This window comes from Cherax quadricarinatus, unplaced genomic scaffold (assembly GCF_038502225.1).
Source record: "Cherax quadricarinatus isolate ZL_2023a unplaced genomic scaffold, ASM3850222v1 Contig45, whole genome shotgun sequence".
Classification (NCBI taxonomy): Eukaryota; Metazoa; Arthropoda; class Malacostraca; order Decapoda; family Parastacidae; genus Cherax; species Cherax quadricarinatus.
Window position 1 is genome coordinate 207,501 of NW_027195071.1, and position 23,514 is coordinate 231,014.

Below are 23,514 nucleotides of genomic sequence, written 5' to 3' on the forward strand. Positions count from 1 at the left end.
ATAAACTTGAAATCTTAGGTTGTTGTCTACTTTGTGAATGAGGACGTCGAGGAAAGATAGCTTGTCATTGGACTCTTCTTCTAGTGTAAACTGGATCGCCGGTTCAACTGCGTTGAGCCTTGCCTGAAGATCCCGTACATCAAAACGTTTGGGAGTTATTACGAGGACGTCGTCCACGTAACGTAACCAAGTGACGCTTGAAGGGATGATGTTGGCGAAGTGTTCGGACTCTAGGTGTTCCATGTATAAGTTGGCTAGGACGGCACTGATGGGGGACCCCATTCCCATGCCGTAGGTTTGTTTGTAGAGCTTGTTATTGAAAGAAAAACAGTTGAAATTAACACAGAGTTCAATCAAGTCAACAAAATGTCCGGGAGGTAGAGGAAGATTAAGGTCCTGATTGACTTTACGTCGTAGAACCTCGATGGCTTTTTTGGTAGGTACTTTTGTGAAGAGGGAAGTCACATCTAAACTGCTTAGTTTCTTGTTACGGATGGAGAGGTTACGGATGCGGTTGAGAAGGTCGCCTGAGTGTTTAAGATGAGCGGGGCTGATGGTCCCTGTGTCCATGTATTGTTTGTAATGGCTTAATAAAGCTCCTGGAGAGCGAAACGTTGCCTCAATAAAATGTCACATTAGTTGCATTTGTGTCCTTTTACTTTACATATTGTCGGTAATTCTACCAACTTTATTACGACTAGACCTACCTGGAGTTCATTACCTTTGTAAATTGTGAGTTCATTACCTTTGTAAATTGTGAATTCATTACCTCTGTAACTTGCTCAGCTATCAAAACTTTGAGGCCCAGTCCCTGGACCCATTATGTACCTCTGTAATCTTTTGACTACCGCCCATAGGATGGGTATGGGGTGCATAATAAACATATTAAACTAACTAACTAACCTCACACGGTGAGGTCCTGGTTCGATTTCCGGCGAAGGGGGGGAGGACATCGGACGTGTTTCCTTACACCGGCTGTCTATGTTCACCCATCAGTAAAATAGGTATCTGGGTGTTAGTAGATTTATGTGGGTCGCATCCTGTGACAAAACTGACCTAATTTACCCGAAATGCTCTGCATAACAAGGGGCTTTCTGTATAGTAGTATGTCATTGATGTCAACTAGGACTGTATACCTTGTATATGTACTTGTAGTAAATAAAGATATTATTATTATTATTTTTTTTTTCAACAAGTCGGCCGTCTCCCACCGAGGCAGGGTGACCCAAAAAAGAAAGAAAATCCCCAAAAAGAAAATACTTTCATCATCATTCAACACTTTCACCACACTCACACATTATCACTGCTTTTGCAGAGGTGCTCAGAATACAACAGTTTAGAAGCATATACGAATAAAGATACACAACATATCCCTCCAAACTGCCAATATCCCAAACCCCTCCTTTAAAGTGCAGGCATTGTACTTCCCATTTCCAGGACTCAAGTCCGACTATATGAAAATAACCGGTTTTCCTGAATCCCTTCACTAAATATTACCCTGCTCACACTCCAACAGATCGTCAGGTCCCAAGTATCATTCGTCTCCATTCACTCCTATCTAACATGCTCATGCACGCTTGCTGGAAGTCCAAGCCCCTCGCCCACAAAACCTCCTTTACCCCCTCTTTCCAACCCTTTCGAGGACGACCCCTACCCCTCCTTCCTTCCCCTACAGATTTATATGCTTTCCATGTCATTCTACTTTGATCCATTCTCTCTAAATGACCAAACCACCTCAACAACCCCTCTTCTGCCCTCTGACTAATGCTTTTATTAACTCCACACCTTCTCCTAATTTCCACACTCCGAATTTTCTGCATAATATTTACACCACACATTGCCCTTAAACAGGACATCTCCACTGCCTCCAACCGTCTCCTCGCTGCTGCATTTACCACCCAAGCTTCACATCCATATAAGAGTGTTGGTACTACTATACTTTCATACATTCCCTTCTTTGCCTCCATAGATAACGTTTTTTGACTCCACATATACCTCAACGCACCACTCACCTTTTTTTTTCTCACCAATTCTATGATTAACCTCATCCTTCATAAATCCATCCGCCGACACGTCAACTCCCAAGTATCTGAAAACATTCACTTCTTCCATACTTCTCCTCCCCAATTTGATATCCAATTTTTCTTTATCTAAATCATTTGATACCCTCATCACCTTACTCTTTTCTATGTTCACTTTCAACTTTCTACCTTTACACACATTCTCAAACTCATCCACTAACCTTTGCAATTTTTCTTTAGAATCTCCCATAAGCACAGTATCATCAGCAAAAAGTAACTGTCAATTTCCATTTTGAATTTGATTCCCCATAATTTAATCCCACCCCTCTCTCGAACACCCTAGCATTTACTTCTTTTACAACCCCATCTATAAATATATTGAAAATTCAAAGTTTATTCTCTATAAGGATTACAATGCTGAGTTTACAGAAATTTGGTTATTGTTTGGTTTACATGTAGTAAAATTGTGATTACAGAGTGTACCACTAGAACGCTTAGCATGGCTAGGCATTTCGGGCATACTTAGTTTTATTCTTAATTGTAAAATATTACAAATTATGAGGTAAGTTGGTATTATGGCTAAGTGACTAAATACTAGTTTGTGAGTTTAGCAATGTGAATGCTTTTGTTTTGGCACAGTACATAGTTTCAGTATTGGAGTATCACAGGATTCATTATTTTAAGACTGAGATTAATATTTCTGTTTATGGTCAAATGAGTGAGTGAGTGTAAGTGTGAACCACCAGGTGGTATTCGTGTAGTTAGTTGACGGGGTGTATCAGGGAGATAAGATGTTTTCTAATGGTAGTTTTGAAGGTGATGAATGTGTCTGCAGTTCTAGAGTTCTCAGGTAGGGTATTCCAGATTTTAGGGCCTTTGACATACATTGAATTTTTGTAAAGGTTTAGTCGGACACGGGGAATGTCGTAGAGATGTTTGTGTCTGGTGTTATGCCTGTGGGTTCTGTCACAACTATCAAGAAAGCGTTTTAGGTCAAGGTTGATATTAGAGTTTAAGGCCCTGTAGATATAGATTGCACAGTAGTAAGTGTGGATGTACTGAACTGGGAGTAAGTTTAGATCTATGAAGAGTGGGGGGGGGTGTGTTGCCAGGGATGGGATTTAGTGATTATTCTTACTGCAGCTTTTTGTTGGGTTATTATTGGCTTTAGGTGTGTTGCTGCAGTTGATCCCCAAGCACAAATAGCATAGGTGAGGTATGGATAAATAAGTGAGTGGTATAGTGTGAGAAGGGCATTTTGCGGCACGTAGTATCGTATCTTGGAGAGGATCCCAACCGTTTTGGATACTTTTTTGGCTATATGCTGGATATGGGTGCTGAAATTCAGGTTGTTGTCAAGGTATAAGCCTAGGAATTTTCCCCCATTATTTCTGGTAATTAGAGTGTTGTCAATCTTAATGTTAATTTGTGCATCTCCTGCTCTGCTACCAAACATAATATAGTAGGTTTTGTCAGTGTTAAGCGTAAGTTTATTGGCTGTCATCCAAGTCGATATTTTAATCAGCTCCTCATTCACAATGGTGTTGAGGGTGGCAAGATTAGGGTGAGAGATGACATAAGTCGTGTCATCAGCAAAGAGAATGGGTTTCAGGTGTTGGGATACGTTTGGAAGGTCATTGATGTATATGAGGAAGAGCAGGGGACCAAGGACACTTCCCTGCGGAACTCCAGTATCAAGTGGCCGTGTTGCTGATGCTGTGTCTTTAATGGTGACGTACTGATACCTATTAGTAATGTAAGATTTGAAATAAGCAAGCGCATGGCCTCTTATACCGTAGTGATCAAGTTTGTGGAGTAGGATGTCGTGGTCTACTGTGTCAAAAGCTTTTCTTAGGTCAATAAAAATTCCTAGTGGATATTCCTTATTTTCCAATGCTGTGTAAAGCAGATCTAGCATTTTTATGATTGCATCATTAGTGCTTTTATTTTTCCTGAATCCAAACTGGCAGGGGTTGAGTATGTTTTGAGCCGTTATAAATGAATACAGTCTCCTGTGCACGAGTTTCTCAAAGATTTTGGATAGCAATGGTAAGTTAGATATTGGCCTATAGTTGTTTAAGTCTGTAGGGTCACCACCTTTATGTATTGGTGTAACCCTTGCCATCTTGAGTAGTTTCGGGAAGGTGCTAGTCTCTATTGACTTGTTAAAAAGTAATGAAATAGCATGCGAAAGGACATGGGCCGCTCGCTTGTACAGTAATGGTGGGACATGAGACAGATTCCCCGAGTTATTTTTAAGTGACTTTATGATCTCAATGACTTCCGTGGGCTCAGTTGGTGCAAGATAGAAGGAATTAGGGAAATTTCCATCTAGGTAGTCCCCGGCATGGGCATTGGTATGTGGGATTTTACTGGCGAGATTAGATCCTATGTTTGAGAAGAAGTCGTTTATCTTGTTAGCTGTGTCAGTGGGATGTAGTGGTGTTTCATTAGGTTTAGTTAGGACAATATTCTTGGTTTTTCTCAGTTTGTGGGTCCCTAGAATCTGAGAGAGTGTTTTCCAGGTCTTTTTTATATCTCCTCTAGTGTCTGTGAATCTACTGGAGTAGTATAGTTGTTTGGCTTTTTTTATTACTTTGGTGAGAGCTGATGAATAGTGTTTAAGAGTATCTTTGTGTATTAAGCCCTGTCTATATTGCTTTTCATATTGGTGTTTCTTGTCAATGGATTTCAGAATGGTGCTGGTTAGCCATGGGCAACCAAGCCGTTTGTTTGTGATCTGTTTTGTTTTTATAGGACAATGTTTGTTGTATAGTCTAAGTAATTTGTTAAGAAAGATGTCTGTCCAGTCATCAATACCATTGGCCTTGGAGAATTCTGTAGGCCAATCAACAGTCTCTAGGTCAGCTGTGAACTTCCTTACTGAGGCCTCGTCATGGAGTCTAAATGAGACTTTGTTGTATTCAAGTGGTGGTTTACTAATGTTTGTCAGGAGGAAGGTAGGGTAGTGGTCTGTAGTGCTATCTGTGATTATCCCTGATTTAAGGGGGGCTAGTATATTGGTCCATATGTGGTCTATTATGGTTGCACTTGTCTCAGTGAGCCTGGTTGGTTTAGTTATTGTTGGTATGAGAAGTGTGTTGTTCATATTGTTGATGAAATCAGTTACAGGCTGATCATCTAGTAAGCCAAGGTTGATGTTGAAGTCTCCAGCTAAGAGAAGGTGGTGCTTATTCATTTGTCTGTTTGTTATTAGTGACTTTAATTTCTCACTGAAATTTGGGATGTTTGTGTGAGGTATCCGGTAAATGGCACCGATTGTTATAGGCGTCTTAAGGTTTTTTACAGTAAAATTAGCAAAAATGTATTCCCCATATTCATCACTAAAGCAAGTGGTGCTAAGACAAGATAATTGGTTAGAGTAATAGATTGCAATACCACCCCCAACTTGGTTTGTTCTGCAGTTGTGAATTGCTGTGTATCCTGGTAGAGGGTAGATATCTATTGTGTCCTGCTTAAGCCAGGTCTCAGTAAGAATAATGCAGGAGAAGGGTGTCTTTAGTGATTCAAGGAGTGCTAGGAGGTCATCATAGTGTTTGCTTAAGGACCTGATGTTGTAGTTAAGTACTGATAGACTTTTAGCATTGTTTAGGATAGTGGTGGCTTGTGATGCTGTGTAATAAAGGCAGTTACTTTCCAATAGGTTTTGATTGGGTGTCAGATTATGGAGGTTTAGATCAGGGTCAACGTGATCAATCATCTTCTAGGTTTAAAATTATGGTTATTTATATCCTGAGTTGTGTGTTGAGTTCTACTACTGATATCTGTAGTGGTTGGAAGTTTGGACAAGTATATAGCTAGAGTATTTTGGTCATGTAGGGTATAGTCACTACTACACATAATGAAGTTGATGTTGTCTATGTGTTGTGCTGGAATGAACTAAAGTACAACTAGGTATAAACTAGTAATATAAAAATACAAATTAAAAATAGAACAAGACTCTCACTTGTAATTGCACTAAGGTCTAATAATGACTTTTGTGGAGTCTATGTTTTGAGCTAGAGTGAGCTAAAGTACAATAGGTTTAATCTAATAATATAAAAGTACAAATTAAAAATAGCACTAGTCTCTCACTAGTAATTGCACTATGGTCTAATATAGTGAATTTGGTATTGACTATGTCTTGAGGTAGAATGAGCTATGGTACAACTGAATTTAATCTAATAATATAAAAATACAAATTAAAAGTAGCACCAGTCTCTCACTAGTAATTGCACTATGGTCTAATATAGTGAATTTGGTATTGACTATGTATTGAGCTAGAAAGAGCTATAGTACAACAACTTTAGTCTAATAATATAAAAATACAAATTACAAATAGCACCAGTCTCTCACTAGTAATTGCACTATGGTCTAGTATAGTGAATTTGGTATTGACTATGTATTGAGCTAGAATGAGCTAGAGTAAAACTGTGATTAATCTAATAATATAATAAAGGAACAAGACTCTCAATTGTAATTGCACTAAGGTCTTATATAAGTTGTTTACAAGAATTAGAGTATAATTAGATTTAAATTGACAGGATAAAATACACAAATTAAGGTAGCAAAATAATAAAAAAAAGAATTGATAAAAATAAAAATGGCAATGACTTGGTTATAATATGCTAGTAAGATGGTAGACAGGATGATATAAAAGTTGTAGTTGAAAATACTAGGTTAAAAAAGTATGGAATAAAAATGGTCAATAAAAGAAGTTTACAATAAGTTTGATCAATATAGTTTAAAGTAAAATTGGGCAATAATAGGGATTTAGAATAAAATTGGGCAATTGAGTATTTTTTAAAGTGAGGTAGAATTATTGAAGACAAGTTATGGTTAGTTTATAAAAAAATAAGATGGAACAGTGATGTGGTAAGTTGTAAAAAAGGAGATAGATTCTGTAGATATTTAATACAATTAAGACTATGAGGTAGAATGGTCGTTGAGTACAACAATGACAATTAAAAGTAGTTGGAGTATTAGAATTTTAGGGGGGCACAAATTTATGACAATATAACACTAACGGTGGACTATGGGTATTATCTGCACTTTACTCTGATTCTGTTAGTCCAGCCTCACTTAGGAATGTTTTAAGGTCATGTTCTGTGGAGATGAAGTATCTCTTTCCAGTGGGCTGTTTCCTAACTGCTATTTTTCCATCCCTCACAAAGCACTGGTGGATTTTTTGGGCATAGCGCAGTTTTCTTAGCCGATAAAGAAGGTTTTGTCTCGTTTTGGTAAGGCACTCATTGACGTAAACATCAGTTTTCATAGAAATAGATGTTTTTAGTAGGTTGTTTCTTTGTAAGCTAGTTTGGAATTTTAACAGCACTGTTTTTTTACCTGCATGATAGCCCATCAGTTTGCAATCCTTTAAGTCATCACTACTTATGTTAAGGCGAAGGTGGTCCTTGATAAGCTGTAGGGTGGTCTCTATGCAGGTCTCTTGGGTGACTGTGGATGTTTGTTGTCGTCTGTCGTGTGTATTGCTGCACACTAACAGCACCTTTCAAGGCAGGTGAAATTGCCGACCTAGAAAATGTACAGAGAACTTTCACGGCGCGCATAACGGAGATAAAACACCTCAATTATTGGGAGCGCTTGAGGTTCCTAAACCTGTATTCCCTGGAACGCAGGAGGGAGAGATACATGATTATATACACCTGGAAAATCCTAGAGGGACTAGTACCGAACTTGCACACGAAAATCACCCACTACGAAAGCAAAAGACTTGGCAGACGATGCACCATCCCCCCAATGAAAAGCAGGGGTGTCACTAGCACGTTAAGAGACCATACAATAAGTGTCAGGGGCCCGAGACTGTTCAACTGCCTCCCAGCACACATAAGGGGGATTACCAACAGACCCCTGGCAGTCTTCAAGCTGGCACTGGACAAGCACCTGAAGTCAGTTCCGGATCAGCCGGGCTGTGGCTCGTATGTTGGTTTGCGTGCAGCCAGCAGCAACAGCCTGGTTGATCAGGCTCTGATCCACCAGGAGGCCTGGTCTCAGACCGGGCCGCGGGGGCGTTGACCCCCGGAACTCTCTCCAGGTAAACTCCAGGTGTTGTGGTGGTGCGGGTGGGTGATGAGGGTTGTGTCCTGGCTGGCAGTACTACAAGTTTTCCTCGTGTTATTACTGCTCTCACCTTTGATGTTAGGAGTCCTTGGCTGGTTACTGGATCTTCTTTTATTGTTCTGACCCTTGTCCATTGGCTGTGGCTTCGGGTGAATAGTAGGCGATGGGTGTTGGGTGAATGTTGTGGAGTATCACTTCAGTGGCAGCGGGGTAGGAGTTTCTAGAACGAGTCCTATTAGTTGGTAATTTGTGAACTTTTGGGTGATTTCTGCAGTTGCTTTATATCATTCTGGGTATCCACACATGTTAGTGTTATGCGGGTCTTGATTAGGTCATCACTGGGCTGCTGGGAACCTCAGGTAGAAGTAAAAATAGAGGACAAGGTTCCTGTTGCCGCTGCCGCTGCCGCTAGGTGAGAAAGAGTAAACTTATCCCTCTATAATTTTTACAATCTCTTTTGTCCCCTTTCCCTTTATATAAAGGGACTATACATGCTCTCCACCAATCCCTAGGTACCTTCCCCTCTTTCATACATTTATTAAACAAAAGTACCAACCACTCCAACACTATATCCCCCACTGCTTTTAACATTTCTGTCATGATCCCATCAGTTCCAGCTGGTTTACCCCCTTTCATTCTACGTAATGCCTCACGTACCTCCACCACACTTACATTCTGCTCTTCTTCACTCTTAAAAGATGGTATACCTCCCTGGCCAGTGCATGAAATTACCGCCTCCCTTTCTTCCTCAACATTTAAAAGTTCCTCAAAATATTCTCGCTATCTATTTAATACCTCCCTCTCCCCATCTACTAACTCCTCTACTCTGTTTTTAACTGACAAATGTATACTTTCCCTAGGCTTTCTTAACTTGTTTAACTCACTCCAAAATTTTTTCTTATTTTCATTAAAATTTCTTGACAGTGCCTCTCCCACTCTATCATCTGCTCTCCTTTTGCACTCTCTCACCACTCTCTTCACCTTTCTTTTACTCTCCATATACTCTGCTCTTCTTATAACGCTTCTGCTTTGTAAAAACCTCTCATAAGCTACCTTTTTCTCTTTTATCACACCCTTTACTTCATCATTCCACCAATCACTCCTCTTTCCTCCTGCCCCCACCCTCCTATAACCACAAACTTCTGCCTCACATTCTAATACTGCATTTTTAAAACTATTCCAACCCTGCTCAACCCCCCACTACTCATCTTTGCACTAGCCCACCTTTCTGCAAATAGTCGCTTATATCTCGCCCGAACTTCCTCCTCCCTTAGTTTATACACTTTCACCTCCCTCTTACTTGTTGTTGCCACCTTCCTCTTTTCCCATCTACCTCTTACTCTAACTGTAGCTACAACTAAATAATGATCCGATATATCAGTTGCCCCTCTATAAACATGTACATCCTGGAGCCTACCCATCAACCTTTTATCCACCAATACATAATCTAACAAACTACTTTCATTACGTGCTACACCATACCTTGTATATTTATTTATCCTCTTTTTCATAAAATATGTATTACTTATTACCAAATTTCTTTCTACACATAGCTCAATTAAAGGCTCCCCATTTACATTTACCCCTGGCACCCCAAATTTACCTACTACTCCCTCCATAACATTTTTAGCCACTTTAGCATTGAAATCCCCAACCACCATTACTCTCACACTTGATTCAAAATTCCCCACGCATTCACTCAACATTTCCCAGAATCTCTCTCTCCTCCACACTTCTCTCTTCTCAAGGTGCATACACGCTTATTATAACCCACTTTTCACATCCAATCTTTATTTTACTCCACATAATCCTTGAATTTATACATTTGTAGTCCCTCTTTTCCTGCCATAGCTTATCCTTCAACATTATTGCTACTCCTTCTTTAGCTCTAACTCTGTTTGAAACCCCTGACCTAATCCCATTTATTCCTCTCCATTGAAACTCTCCCACCTTCAGCTTTGTTTCACTTAAAGCCAGGACATCCAGTTTCTTCTCATTCATAACATCCACAATCATCTCTTTCTTATCATTTGCACAACATCCACGCACATTCAGACTTCCCACTTTGACAATTTTCTTCTTCTTATTCTTTTTAGTAATCTTTACAGGAAAAGAGGTTACTAGCCCATTGTTCCCGGAATTTTAGTTGACTTTTACAACACGCATGGCTTACGGAGGATAGATTCTTATTCCACTTCCCCATGGATATAAAAGGAAAAGTAATAAGACCAAGAGCTATTAAGATAAAATCAAAGAAAACTCAGATGAGTGTGTATAAATAAATGTGTACATGTATGTGTAGTGTGACACTAAGTGTAAGTAGAAGTAGCAAGACATACCTGTAATCTTGCATATTTATGAGACAGACAAAAGACATCAGCAATCCTACCATCATGTAAAACAATTACAGGCTTTCGTTTTACACTCACTTGGCAGGACGGTAGTACCTCCCTGGGTGGTTGCTGTCTACCAACCTACTACCTCAATTATTATTATTATTATTATTATTATTATTATTATTATTATTATTATTATTATTATTATTATATTACCATGGATCAACCCCAAGGACATATAGTGATACAAAACATTGTCATTATCTGGAAAAGAATTCACCATTATCGTCAAACTGCATATTAAATCAATACAGCAATTAAAATAATAATTCACTACCATGAGTAGACTAAGAGGAGTAAAGCATGAGGATTATTTCTAATATCTGTATAAATTAATTACGACTTATCAAATATAAAAGTAAATAGTTCATTATCACTGTAACTTGCTCACCCATCAAATCTTTGAGGCCCAGTTCCTGAACCCATTATGTGCCTCTGTAATATTTTGACTACCTTCCACACCATGGGAATGGTGTGCATAATAAAAATATTAAACTAACATTGTACCTTGCTTAAATTGTATTATGAGAACAGATTATCCAACTTACGAGGTGATATAAAAAAGACCTGGAAAACCCTATCAGAAATTCTGGGAACAAAAAAGATATCACGAAATAGCGAAATAAAATTAGCAAAATCAGATGAACCCCAACTCCCACCAACAGAAACAGCAAACAGACTCAATGATTTCTTCTCCACTATAGGACAAAACCTTGCCAATAAAATCCCAAGCTCAGATACCCCACCAAATGACTACCTCACTGGCAACTACCCGAACACACTGTTCCTAGCTCCGACTAACCCATACGAAGTCTCCCTTATTATCAACGCACTAAAAAACAAGACAGGAGATTTAAATACCTTACCACCCTTTATATACAAAAAAGTGTCACAAGTGCTATCACCAATCATTGCAACACTCTTTAACAAATCCATTGAATCCTCCACCTTCCCTACAGTACTCAAAATAGCAAGGGTCACCCCGATCCACAAAGGAGGAGACCAAACAGAGTTGAATAACTATAGGCCAATATCCAACTTACACCCTCTCTCAAAAATCTTCGAAAAATTAATCCATAAACGAATCTACTCCTACCTTATCTCCCAAAACATACTCAACCCCTGCCAATTTGGATTCAGGCCTAATAAAAATACTAATGATGCTATCATACACATGCTAGAACATATATACACTGCAATAGAGAAAAAAGAAGTCCCACTGGGGATCTTCATTGACTTACGTAAAGCTTTTGATACAGTTGACCATGACTTGCTCCACGTAAAATTGTCTCACTATGGTATAAGAGGGCACTCCCTCAACTACCTCAAGTCATACCTCAGCAACAGAAGCCAATATGTGTACGCAAATGGGGCAAACTCTTCTGCACAACCAATTACAGTTGGTGTCCCACAGGGAAGTGTCCTTGGCCCTCTTCTCTTTCTCCTATACATAAATGACCTACCAAATGCTTCTCAATTACTCAAACCCACACTATTTGCTGATGACACAACATACGTCTTCTCCCACCCGAGTCCAGTCACGCTAGCCAATACTGTAAATACCGAATTACAGAAAATATCTACCTGGATGAGTACTAACAAACTTACACTAAACATTGACAAAACCTACTTCATTCAGTTTGGTAACAGAGCTACAGATGTCCCTCTTAACATAATGATAAACGGATCACCTATCACAAAGCTAACAGAGGGAAAATTCTTAGGAATCCACCTTGATAATAGACTCAAATTTCATACACATATACAACAAATTTCTAAGAAAATTTCCAAGACTGTAGGCATACTATCGAAGATACGGTACTATGCTCCACAGTCAGCCCTCCTGGCCCTATATCACTCTCTTATTTACCCCTATCTCACCTATGGAATTTGTGCATGGGGCTCAACAACAAGTAACCATCTCAGACCACTAATTACCCAACAAAAGGCTGCAGTTAGAATGATAACAAATTCTCACTACAGGCAGCACACTCCACCAATATTCAATACACTCAACCTACTCACCATACAAAACATCCATACTTATTACTGCACCTATTACATACATAGAACACTCAACTCTGATATTAACCCTCCCCTCAAACATCTCCTTGCCAACCTCAACAGAACACATGACCATAACACAAGGCACAGATCACTCTTTGATATTCCTCGTGTCCATCTCACGCTATGCAAAAACTCAATGCACATAAAAGGCCCTAAAAATCTGGAATTCATTACCTGTAAATATAAAAGAAACACTACCTGTTTATAAATTCAAGTCTCTTCTCAAAGATCACTTACTCACCCAAAACCAAATAAATACTGAATAACTGAACCTTATAAATTGTATATCTTAAATGTTTCTCACAATTATATCACATAAATGTTAAACCTAAAACCCAATCTAACTTTATTATTTTTTAAATACACTACCTAACAGAATACTCCATTCTACTGAATTTACAACAATGCATGCAACCATATGACCTGTCTTTGTAATACTCACTTGAGCTTTATAGTAATCAGTTTACATTAATGTTTTTCACTGATTTCATCATTGCTTAGTTAATCTTAAGTTAATTTTAAGCCAGCCCGTAATGCTATGCATAGTATAAGTGGCTTTGGCATGCTGCTCTTCTGTATTTTTTTGTACCTCTGTAAGTGTGCTAAATTATAAATAAATAAACTGTCAGAACACTGAGGCCCAGTTTCTGGACGCATCATGTACTGGTGCAGTCTTTTGACTACCTCATGCAGGATGGGTATGAGGTGCATGGTGCATTATATATTAAACGGACTATTGGATCTGAGATAACCGTAATAAAAACGATTATTTACAGAGAGGTGTTGTTGGTTTTCAACCATGGGCAAGCAACGAAGTTTTGTTTAGGCAAAGTCAATCTGTCAAACCTAAGTGCCCTAAAATAGATATTTTCGACAGTTTTCTTTATTATTCTGTTAGATGCATGTTTTTGTGAATTTCTATAGTATATAAGTTTATTGTACCAAAATGAACTTAGTTGCTGCATATATTTACTCAGTGGCATTACGGTTAAGTATTTTATAACCACTTGGATGCCACTGATAATGTATCATCTCATAAGCTTTCATCTCATGATCTGTGAATCACATAACCTTTCATAACATAATCTATCACCACAGTATCTAACACATGATCTATTATCACAACCTTTTCCTCCTGATGTAGCTGAAAATTGTAATTTCAATTTGTATTAATATATTTCGTAATTGTGCACCAACAAATGCGCCTGACTGACCTTAATGACACAGTAGACGCCGTTGTCAGCACGACAGGATAAGGTAATATAATGTTGAGTAAATGCAGGAAGAGGAGATGAGGGTCCACCCAGAGTTGTCAAACCATTGTTCTCCCAGCCCAGCCGAATTTTCCTCTCACCTAGCGTAAGGCTGGGAGACACCTCACCGACAGCATAAATGCTAAGCCAGTGTTGTTGTGAGCTGTCTAGTGGTATAATCACTGGCTGTATATCTACTTCCCACACTCGCATCTCTGGTAATACAAACAAAACACCACCACCAAGAGTCAGGATTAGACCTATTGACCACCAAATCTCTTATAGCAGCCAATAATTTTTTTTTTTTAACCTTTGGAAGTTGAATATAACTTCACACAAAAATGGTCAAGATGGAGTACAGGGTTATCACGTGTAACACAATCCCACACCTACACCTCTTCCACTCCCATAACATATTTTTTAAACTTACTTAACATACCTCCCACACATATCACATACCGCTAAATCTTACCCAAACATCAGGGTCGGCACCAGAATTTCTTTACTGCGATGGTTTATAGGCCGCTATTTGGTTGGAAGGAAGGGGCTAGGAGACTTGTTTTGAAGAAGCGTTATTATTAATATTCTTTCATTTAGGGGTTTGGAGGAGTGAGGGACTTTTCGGGGACTGAGCCCCTCCAAGAATCTCCTTAGTGTTTCCTCTGCCAAATACACCTATGTTACAATGCTGATAATTTTTCACAAAATTATCCTACCAAAGAGTGCTAGAAGGCCAACTTTTTAATATTTCTAGTTTGTAACAGGTTATAAATTTAGATTCTTCAACTCTGAGTAAGCAAGACATGCCACCTCAGGATTAAATACATAAATTATCAAGGTTAAAGCATGGAGAATAAGAAATTTACTAACATGAGTTTAGGAACCTTCATTATAAATATAAATCTCTAGGGTAAATATTTTAATTCAAATAAAATTATTTTCTCTGAAAGAAGTACTTTACACAAATCTCAGTGTTTAAACTTAAAAAAATTACTAATCTGTACATAACCCAAATATCAAGAGCAACATCAGGTACGTTACTGGTAAACAATACTTAATAGCTCTAACATATATATATATATATATATATATATATATATATATATATATATATATATATATATATATATATATATATATATATATATATATATAAAAGAGAAGAAGAAAAACTTTATAAAACTGGGATGCTTAAATGTGCGTGGATGTAGTGCGGATGACAAGAAACAGATGATTGCTGATGTTATGAATGAAAAGAAGTTGGATGTCCTGGCCCTAAGCGAAACAAAGCTGAAGGGGGTAGGGGAGTTTCGGTGGGGGGAAATAAATGGGATTAAATCTGGAGTATCTGAGAGAGTTAGAGCAAAGGAAGGGGTAGCAGTAATGTTGAATGATCAGTTATGGAAGGAGAAAAGAGAATATGAATGTGTAAATTCAAGAATTATGTGGATTAAAGTAAAGGTTGGATGCGAGAAGTGGGTCATAATAAGCGTGTATGCACCTGGAGAAGAGAGGAATGCAGAGGAGAGAGAGAGATTTTGGGAGATGTTAAGTGAATGTATAGGAGCCTTTGAACCAAGTGAGAGAGTAATTGTGGTAGGGGACCTGAATGCTAAAGTAGGAGAAACTTTTAGAGAGGGTGTGGTAGGTAAGTTTGGGGTGCCAGGTGTAAATGATAATGGGAGCCCTTTGATTGAACTTTGTATAGAAAGGGGTTTAGTTATAGGTAATACATATTTTAAGAAAAAGAGGATAAATAAGTATACAAGATATGATGTAGGGCGAAATGACAGTAGTTTGTTGGATTATGTATTGGTAGATAAAAGACTGAGAGTAAGACACATGTGCAACATCTGGGTATCTTTATTGTAGACGTTTCGCCATCCAACATCTGGGTATCTTTATTGTAGACGTTTCGCCATCCCAACATCTGGGTATCTTTATTGGATGGCGAAACGTCTACAATAAAGATACCCAGATGTTGGATGGCGAAACGTCTACAATAAAGATACCCAGATGTTGCACATGTGTCTTACTCTCATCTTGTCGGTATTATATACCATTCGTACACACAGATAAAAGACTGTTGAGTAGACTTCAGGATGTACATGTTTATAGAGGGGTCACAGATATATCAGATCACTTTCTAGTTGTAGCTACACTGAGAGTAAAAGGTAGATGGGATACAAGGAGAATAGAAGCATCAGGGAAGAGAGAGGTGAAGGTTTATAAACTAAAAGAGGAGGCAGTTAGGGTAAGATATAAACAGCTATTGGAGGATAGATGGGCTAATGAGACGAGTCACAGGGATGTTAGGAAGTATTTTTTCAGTCATAGAGTTGTCAGGAAGTGGAATAGTAAGGAGAGTGATGTAGTGGAGGCAGAAACCATACATAGCTTTAAGAAGAGAAATGATAAGACTCATGGAGCCTTATCAGGCATTTCCTGCACAAGGTTCAGTGGGACAGAGAACTGGTAGGGAAATCAGTAAATGAGATGATGGACTATGTGACAACAGTATGGAAAGAAGCAGAGGAGAGCTTGTACCTAAGGGCATCAGAAATAATGAGAAGGCCAGGATGAGCCCTTGGTTCATCCAAAGGTGTAGAGAGGCCAAAACCAAGTGCACTAGAGAATGGAAGAGGTATAGAAGGCAAAGGACCCAGGAGAATAAGGAGAGTAGTCGAAGAGCCAGAAATGATTATGCTCAGGTAAGGAGGGAGGCCCAGTGACAATATGAAAATGGCATGGCAGTGAAAGCCAAGTCTGACCTGAAGCTGTTGTATAGTCACATCAGGAGGAAAACAACAGTCAAGGTCCAGGTAATCAGGCTGAGGAAGGAAAGAGGGAAGATCACAATAAACGACCGAGAAGTATGTGAGGAGCTTAACATGAGACTTAAAGAAGTATTCACAGTGGAGACAGAAAGGTGGGGTACACCATCAAGTACTGGACACAATACATATAACCGAGGAGGAGGAAGTGAAGAGGTTGCTAAGCAAACTAGATACCTCAAGGGCGATGGGGCCGAATAACATCTCTCCATGAGTCCTGAGAGAGGGAGCAGAGGCGCTCTGTGTACCACTAACAACAATCTTCAACACATCTATCGAAACAGGGCGACTACCTGAGTTATGGAAGACAGAAAATGGGACACAGCAACAAGAGGTCACACCTGGAAGATGAAAATTCAGATGAGTCACAAAGATGTTAGGAAGTACTTCTTTGGTCAAAGAGTTGTCAGGAAGTGAAACAGTCTGGAGAGTGATGTGGTGGAGGCAGGATCCATACATAGCTTTAAGAAGAGGTATGATAAAGCTCATGGAGCAGGAATAGTGACCTAGTAGCGACCAGTGAAGAGGCGGGAGCAGGAGTTGTGAATCGACCCCTGCAACCACAACTAGGTGAGTACACATTTTATGTAAAACCAACAAGGCGGCCACAACTCTGTTGCTCACTCCATATCCATAAAACTAGCTTGAGACCTCCATCCACATTTACTTTTTTTTTAAGAGTTAAACTCATGTGGGTCATACAGGACAGACATAGTGGAGGATTCATCCTCCGTCTGCTGAATTCAAGACATCCTCTCACAACTCAACAGTTGAATACATCTACAGGAACTATTTAGTGTTCCTTAAGATCACAGCTCTCAACATAGGAGTTATGCTTGTTTCCTTAACGAGACAAAGTGGAAGAAGCAGTACCCCTAACACAGGGATAATGAGATACATCGGACACTGGAATACATCGGACACTGGGATACATCGGACACTGGGATACATCGGACACTGGGATACATCGGATACCGGGATACATCGAACTATAGAATGCATTTGACCGTAGAAATAGTTGGACATTGGGATACACTGGACAATAGGATACATGGAACAGTGGGATAAGTCAGACACTGGAATACATTGTATATAGGAATAAATGGAACATTATAATCCACTGAATATTGGGATACACTAGACACTGGGATACTTGGAACACTGGGATACATTAAACACAGGGATACGTCGCACATAGAGATACAATGGACTGGATACTAGGACAAATTAAACACTGTTATACATTGAACATTAGAACATAATGAACACTGTAACACAATGAACACTGGCATACATTGAACAGTGGGATATACCAGTCTCTGTACATACCGTTGCATAAGCATGAGCTATCTAAGGTCCAGGGAGAGTGTCGGTGTGATAGCGAGTTCATTTTCTTATCTCACTGTCACATTATACAGTGATCCAACACAAACATAGGTCACGGGGACGACCATCACAACAACAGGTCACACACACGACCAAAACCACAACAGGTCATGCACACGACCATTACAAACACAGGTCACAGACGACCAACTCAAACACAGGTTACAGTCACCACAAGCACAGGTATCATGCCCACAATCACCACTACCACAGGTCACACAATCACTCATCACACAATTACCGCAAACTGAAACACTTAATCACCACACCCATGGATCACACAGTCAATCACCACAACCATTGATAACACACTCACCAAAGCCACTGACCACACAGTAACTACAGCCACGGATCACAGTCACCAAAACCACAGGACACAGACAAGTAACGCAGCCCCATCCCAAAAACACTTAATTTTAAATGAAAGCTATCGTATTTTTCAATAAGATTATATATTTCATCTCTTCATACTGCACACAAAAATCATAATAGTCGTGTCACATATAACCCATAAAAACAAATTTAACTCACTTTTTATGCAGTTGAAAGTAAGATTGCTTCCAGTAAACTCAATAGATTTGATGGGTAAGTTAGAAGTGAAGTAGACTGGGAGAGAAATATTCAAACTGGCCGAGTATATCTCATACATCGACGTCACTTTGAAAACAAACTCCTGCCACCCATCGCTTAAGATTTTGGGGACTGGAATTATTTTGGTGCTTTTAACAAAATCTTTGACGCGGACAAGTTCTACATTTCTTGTAGTCAAGGTAATGTTGTCGTAATTTCTGGGATAACCCTCGTCGCCCAGTTGAACAAGCAGAGTGAATATAGTTTGACTGCGGTTGGAGAAGACCCAGCCACTGACCTGGGTATCTGACCACACCCATTGTGTTTCATACTTAGATCTCACCACACATCCTGTAAAGTAAAGGATTAACAATTAAAAGTTTGACTCTAATCACATGTTTTCTTTAAAATTTGCTTTTGCATAATGTTGGTATGAAATTATTTTAAAAAGAGTCTATAGATTTGTACTGCTAATTCTTGAACGTTGTTTCATACTACTTATTCTCACTATTGCAGTGCCTTGCATGAAATATCTTACTGTATAACGTGTGGTCTTACGTAGTGTATAGTGTTATGCAATGAGTAGTCTTATATAAAGAGCAATGAGCTCATTTTCTTTGTAATGCTACATACAATAAATTAATGAAAATCATCTTGCAACTTGACTTCAAGTTAAGGAAGTTTCTAACCAGGTACGGATACACATGAATACACTTACATAGATTATCATACATAAGAACATAAGAAAGAAGGAACACTGCAACAGGTCTATTGACCCATGCGGAGCAGGTCCATGCCCTCCCCCCCTGATAAGCCCAATGACCCACCCAGTCTGGTCACCTCCACTCAAAGGAGCACGGCACAAGACCCAGCAGCACAAGCTAGTCAGGTCCAACTCACACCCACCCACCCACACCCACTCATGTATTTTTCTAACCTATTTTTAAAACTACACAACTTCTTAGCTTCTATGACGGTACTCTGGAGTTTGTTCCACTCATCCACAACTCTATTACCAAACCAGTGTTTTCCTATATCCTTCCTGAATCTGAATTTTTCCAACTTGAAACCATTGCTGCGAGTCCTGTCTTGGCTGGAAATTTTCAGCACGTTATTTACATCTCCTTTATTTATTCCTGTTTTCCATTTATACACCTCAATCATATCCCCTCTAATTCTACGCCTTTCAAGAGAGTGCAGATTCAGGGCCTCAGTCTATCCTCATAGGGAAGATTTCTGATACATGGGATCATCATTGTCATCCTCCTTTGTACGTTTTCCAGAGCATTTATATCCATTCTGTATTACGGTGACCAGAACTGAGCAGCATAGTCTAAATGAGAACTAACCAAGGATATATAGAGTTGAAGAACAACCTGAGGACTTCTATTATTTATACTTCTTGATATGAAGCCAAGAATTCTATTAGCTTTATTGCGAACACTAATGCACTGTTATCTTGGTTTTAAATTACTGCTAACCAGAACTCCTAAATCCTTTTCGCAATCAGTAGTATTAAGATCTACATTTAGTTTATATGTCGCATGGTTATTTTCCTGTCCAACATTTAGAACTTTGCATTTGTCTATATTAAACTGCATCTGCCACTTCTCCGACCACTGCATCAGTCTATTCAAATCATCCTGGAGTGCTCTAGTGTCCTCATTAGAATGAATTGGACGGCCTATTTTGGTGTCATCAGCAAATTTGCTTATGTCGCTATTTATTCCCTCATCTATGCCGTTTATGTAAATTGTGAACCACAACGGACCCAACACTGACCCCTGTGGAACACCGCTTGTGACGTGCCCCCATTCTGATTTCTCCCCATTTATGTAAACTCTCTCCTGGTTATTTGTCAGCCATGCCTCTACCCAGGAAAAAATTTCTCCTATTCCGTGTGCCTTAAGTTTCCTCAATAGCTTCTGATGTGGAACTCTATCGAAAGCCTTACTGAAGTCCATATACACAATATCATATTCTTTACCATGATCTACCTCCTCAAATACCTTAGTGAAGAAAGTAAATTCGTAAGACAGAAACGCCCCTTTGTAAAAACGTGTTGAGATTCATTAATCAATCTGTGCCTATCAAGATGGCTACGAATTGATTCCATAAATTTTCCCACTATGGAGGTAAGGCTTATTGGTCTATAGTTCGAAGCCAAGGACCTGCCACCTGCCTTGTAAATAGGTATTACATTTGCCATTTTCCACTTATCAGGCACTATGCCAGTTTGTAGTGATATGTAAAGAAGATTAGCCAAAGGTATGCTAAATTGCTCTTTACATTCCTTAAACACACCATACCACTGGCGGGTATAGAACCCTGATCAGAGAGTCTCAAAGTTTTGAGACTCTCTGATCGCGGGTTCTATCCCCGCCCGTGGAATGGCTTGTTTGCATTCGTGTCATTACCATTCCTTTAACACCCTTGCAAACAGTACATCAGGGCCTGGGGATTTGTTAGGTTTTAGTTTATTTGTCTGAGGACCATGTCACTAGTTACCGCAATCATGCATAGTTTATTATCGTCCTGTTCTACATAATCTATTATTTTAGGAATATTGCTAGTATTTTCCTGGGTGAAAACTGAGAGGAAGTAGGTATTGAGAATTTTACACATATCCTTATCACTGTCAGTGATCTAACCAGAGTTACTCTTAAGTGGGCCAATCTTGTCCCTAATCTTACTTCTGTATACCTGAAAGAACCCTTTTGGGTTAGTCTTTGAATCCCTTGCGACCTTAGCCTCATAATCCCTTTTTGCTTTTCTTATTCCTTTCTTTATTTCTCTCTTTAACTGAATATATTGATTTCTTAACCGCCCATCCCCTCTTTTGATACGCCTATATATGCCTCTCTTTTGGCCAATGAGATGTTTTAATCTATTGTTCATCCATTTGGGATCATTTTTGTTAGATCTAATTTCCCTACTCAGAACAAAAGTTGTCTGGGCAGCTAGAATTTTACTACCTGACCCATAGTGACAGGATGGATAATGAGAACCTTCAAAACTAGGGAGACCAAGCCCATGATGACACTCTTCAGGTCACTTGTTCTATCTAGGCTGGAATATTGCTGCACTCTAACAGCACCTTTCAAGGCAGGTGAAATTGCCGACCTAGAAAATGTACAGAGAACTTTCACGGCGCGCATAACGGAGATAAAACACCTCAATTACTGGGAGCGCTTGAGGTTTCTAAACCTGTATTCCCTGGAACGCAGGAGGGAGAGATACATGATTATATACACCTGGAAAATCCTAGAGGGACTAGTACCGAACTTGCACACGAAAATCACTCACTACGAAAGCAAAAGACTTGGCAGACGATGCACCATCCCCCCAATGAAAAGCAGGGGTGTCACTAGCACGTTAAGAGACCATACAATAAGTGTCAGGGGCCCGAGACTGTTCAACTGCCTCCCAGCACACATAAGGGGGATTACCAACAGACCCCTGGCAGTCTTCAAGCTGGCACTGGACAAGCACCTAAAGTCAGTTCCTGATCAGCCGGGCTGTGGCTCGTACGTTGGTTTGCGTGCAGCCAGAAGCAACAGCCTGGTTGATCAGGCGCTGATCCACCAGGAGGCCTGGTCACAGACCGGGCCGCGGGGGCGTTGACCCCCGAAACTCTCTCCAGGTAAACTCCAGGTAAAACACCTGTCAAGGCAGGTGAAACTGCTGACCTAGAAAATGTACAGAGCACCTTCACGGCGCGCATAACGGAGATAAAACACCTCAATTACTGGGAGCGCTTGAGGTTCCTAAAACTGTATTCCCTGGAACGCAGGCAGGAGAGATACATGATCATACACACCTGGAAAATCCTAGAGGGACTAGTACCGAACTTGCACACGAAAATCACTCACTACGAAAGCAAAAGACTTGCCAGACGATGCACCATCCCCCCAATGAAAAGCAGGGGTGTCACTAGCACGTTAAGAGACCATACAATAAGTGTCAGGGGCCCGAGACTGTTCAACTGCCTCCCAGCACACATAAGGGGGATTACCAACAGACCCCTGGCAGTCTTCAAGCTGGCACTGGACAAGCACTTAAAGCCAGTTCCGGATCAGCCGGGCTGTGGCTCGTACGTTGGTTTGCGTGCAGCCAGCAGCAACAGCCTGGTTGACTAGGCTCTGATCCACCAGGAGGCCTGGTCACAGACCGGGCCGCGGGGGCGTTGACCCCCGGAACTCTCTCCAGGTAAACTCCAGGTAATAGTCAGGACATCCCAACTTAGCCCACCCAGGTAATTATTCAGTCCCATGAAGTCGGCCAAGAGAAAATCTGGGACAGAGATTTGATTGTAGTTATCTGGGTAATTCCATGATGTATTGAAACTAAGTGATTTGTGGTCACTTTCCCCAAGCTCATCATTAACCTCAAGATTATTAATTAGTGACTCTTTGTTGGCAAGAACCAAGTCAAGCAGATTGTTTCTTCTAGTTGTTTCTGTCACAACCTGTTCTAAAAAGTAATCCTGAACCGTATCAAGAAAGTCACTAGACTCAAGATTTCCTGTCATATTGTTCCAGTCAATCTGTCTAAAGTTAAAATCTTTCATTATCACAACATTTTCATATCTAGATGCCTTATGTATTTCGTCCCATAACAGCTTACTGCACTCCCTATCAAGGTTTGGGGGCCTATAAATCACACCCAAAATTAATTTGTCACGACCCTCGAGAAACTGTTGCCAAACAGATTCTGTGTTCGATGTTTCTAATCTTATATCATGTCTAAGACAACAGTTTAAATTTTCTCTGACATACATCGCCACTCCACCACCCTTCCTGTTGACCCTATCAGTGTGGAATAGTTTATAACCCTGTATGTTGCATTCAGAAGTCATTTCTCTATCTTTCAGGTTGAACCAGGTCTCTATTATACCAATAATATC

The 23,514-nt window shown here is 39.8% G+C and overlaps 1 protein-coding gene across 2 annotated transcripts in view; it reads right to left on the reverse strand.

The window, feature by feature from the left end:
• LOC128687510 (uncharacterized) overlaps positions 1-23,514 on the reverse strand; it is a 117,620-nt gene that overhangs the window by 82,050 nt on the left and 12,056 nt on the right. For both annotated transcript variants that reach the window (XM_070079923.1, XM_070079922.1), the window contains exons 2-3: positions 18,570-18,959; positions 13,780-14,033 (exon numbers count right to left, since the gene is read on the reverse strand). In XM_070079923.1, the coding sequence (XP_069936024.1) occupies positions 13,780-14,033; positions 18,570-18,959 (644 nt within the window). The remainder of the gene's footprint in view (positions 1-13,779; positions 14,034-18,569; positions 18,960-23,514) is intronic.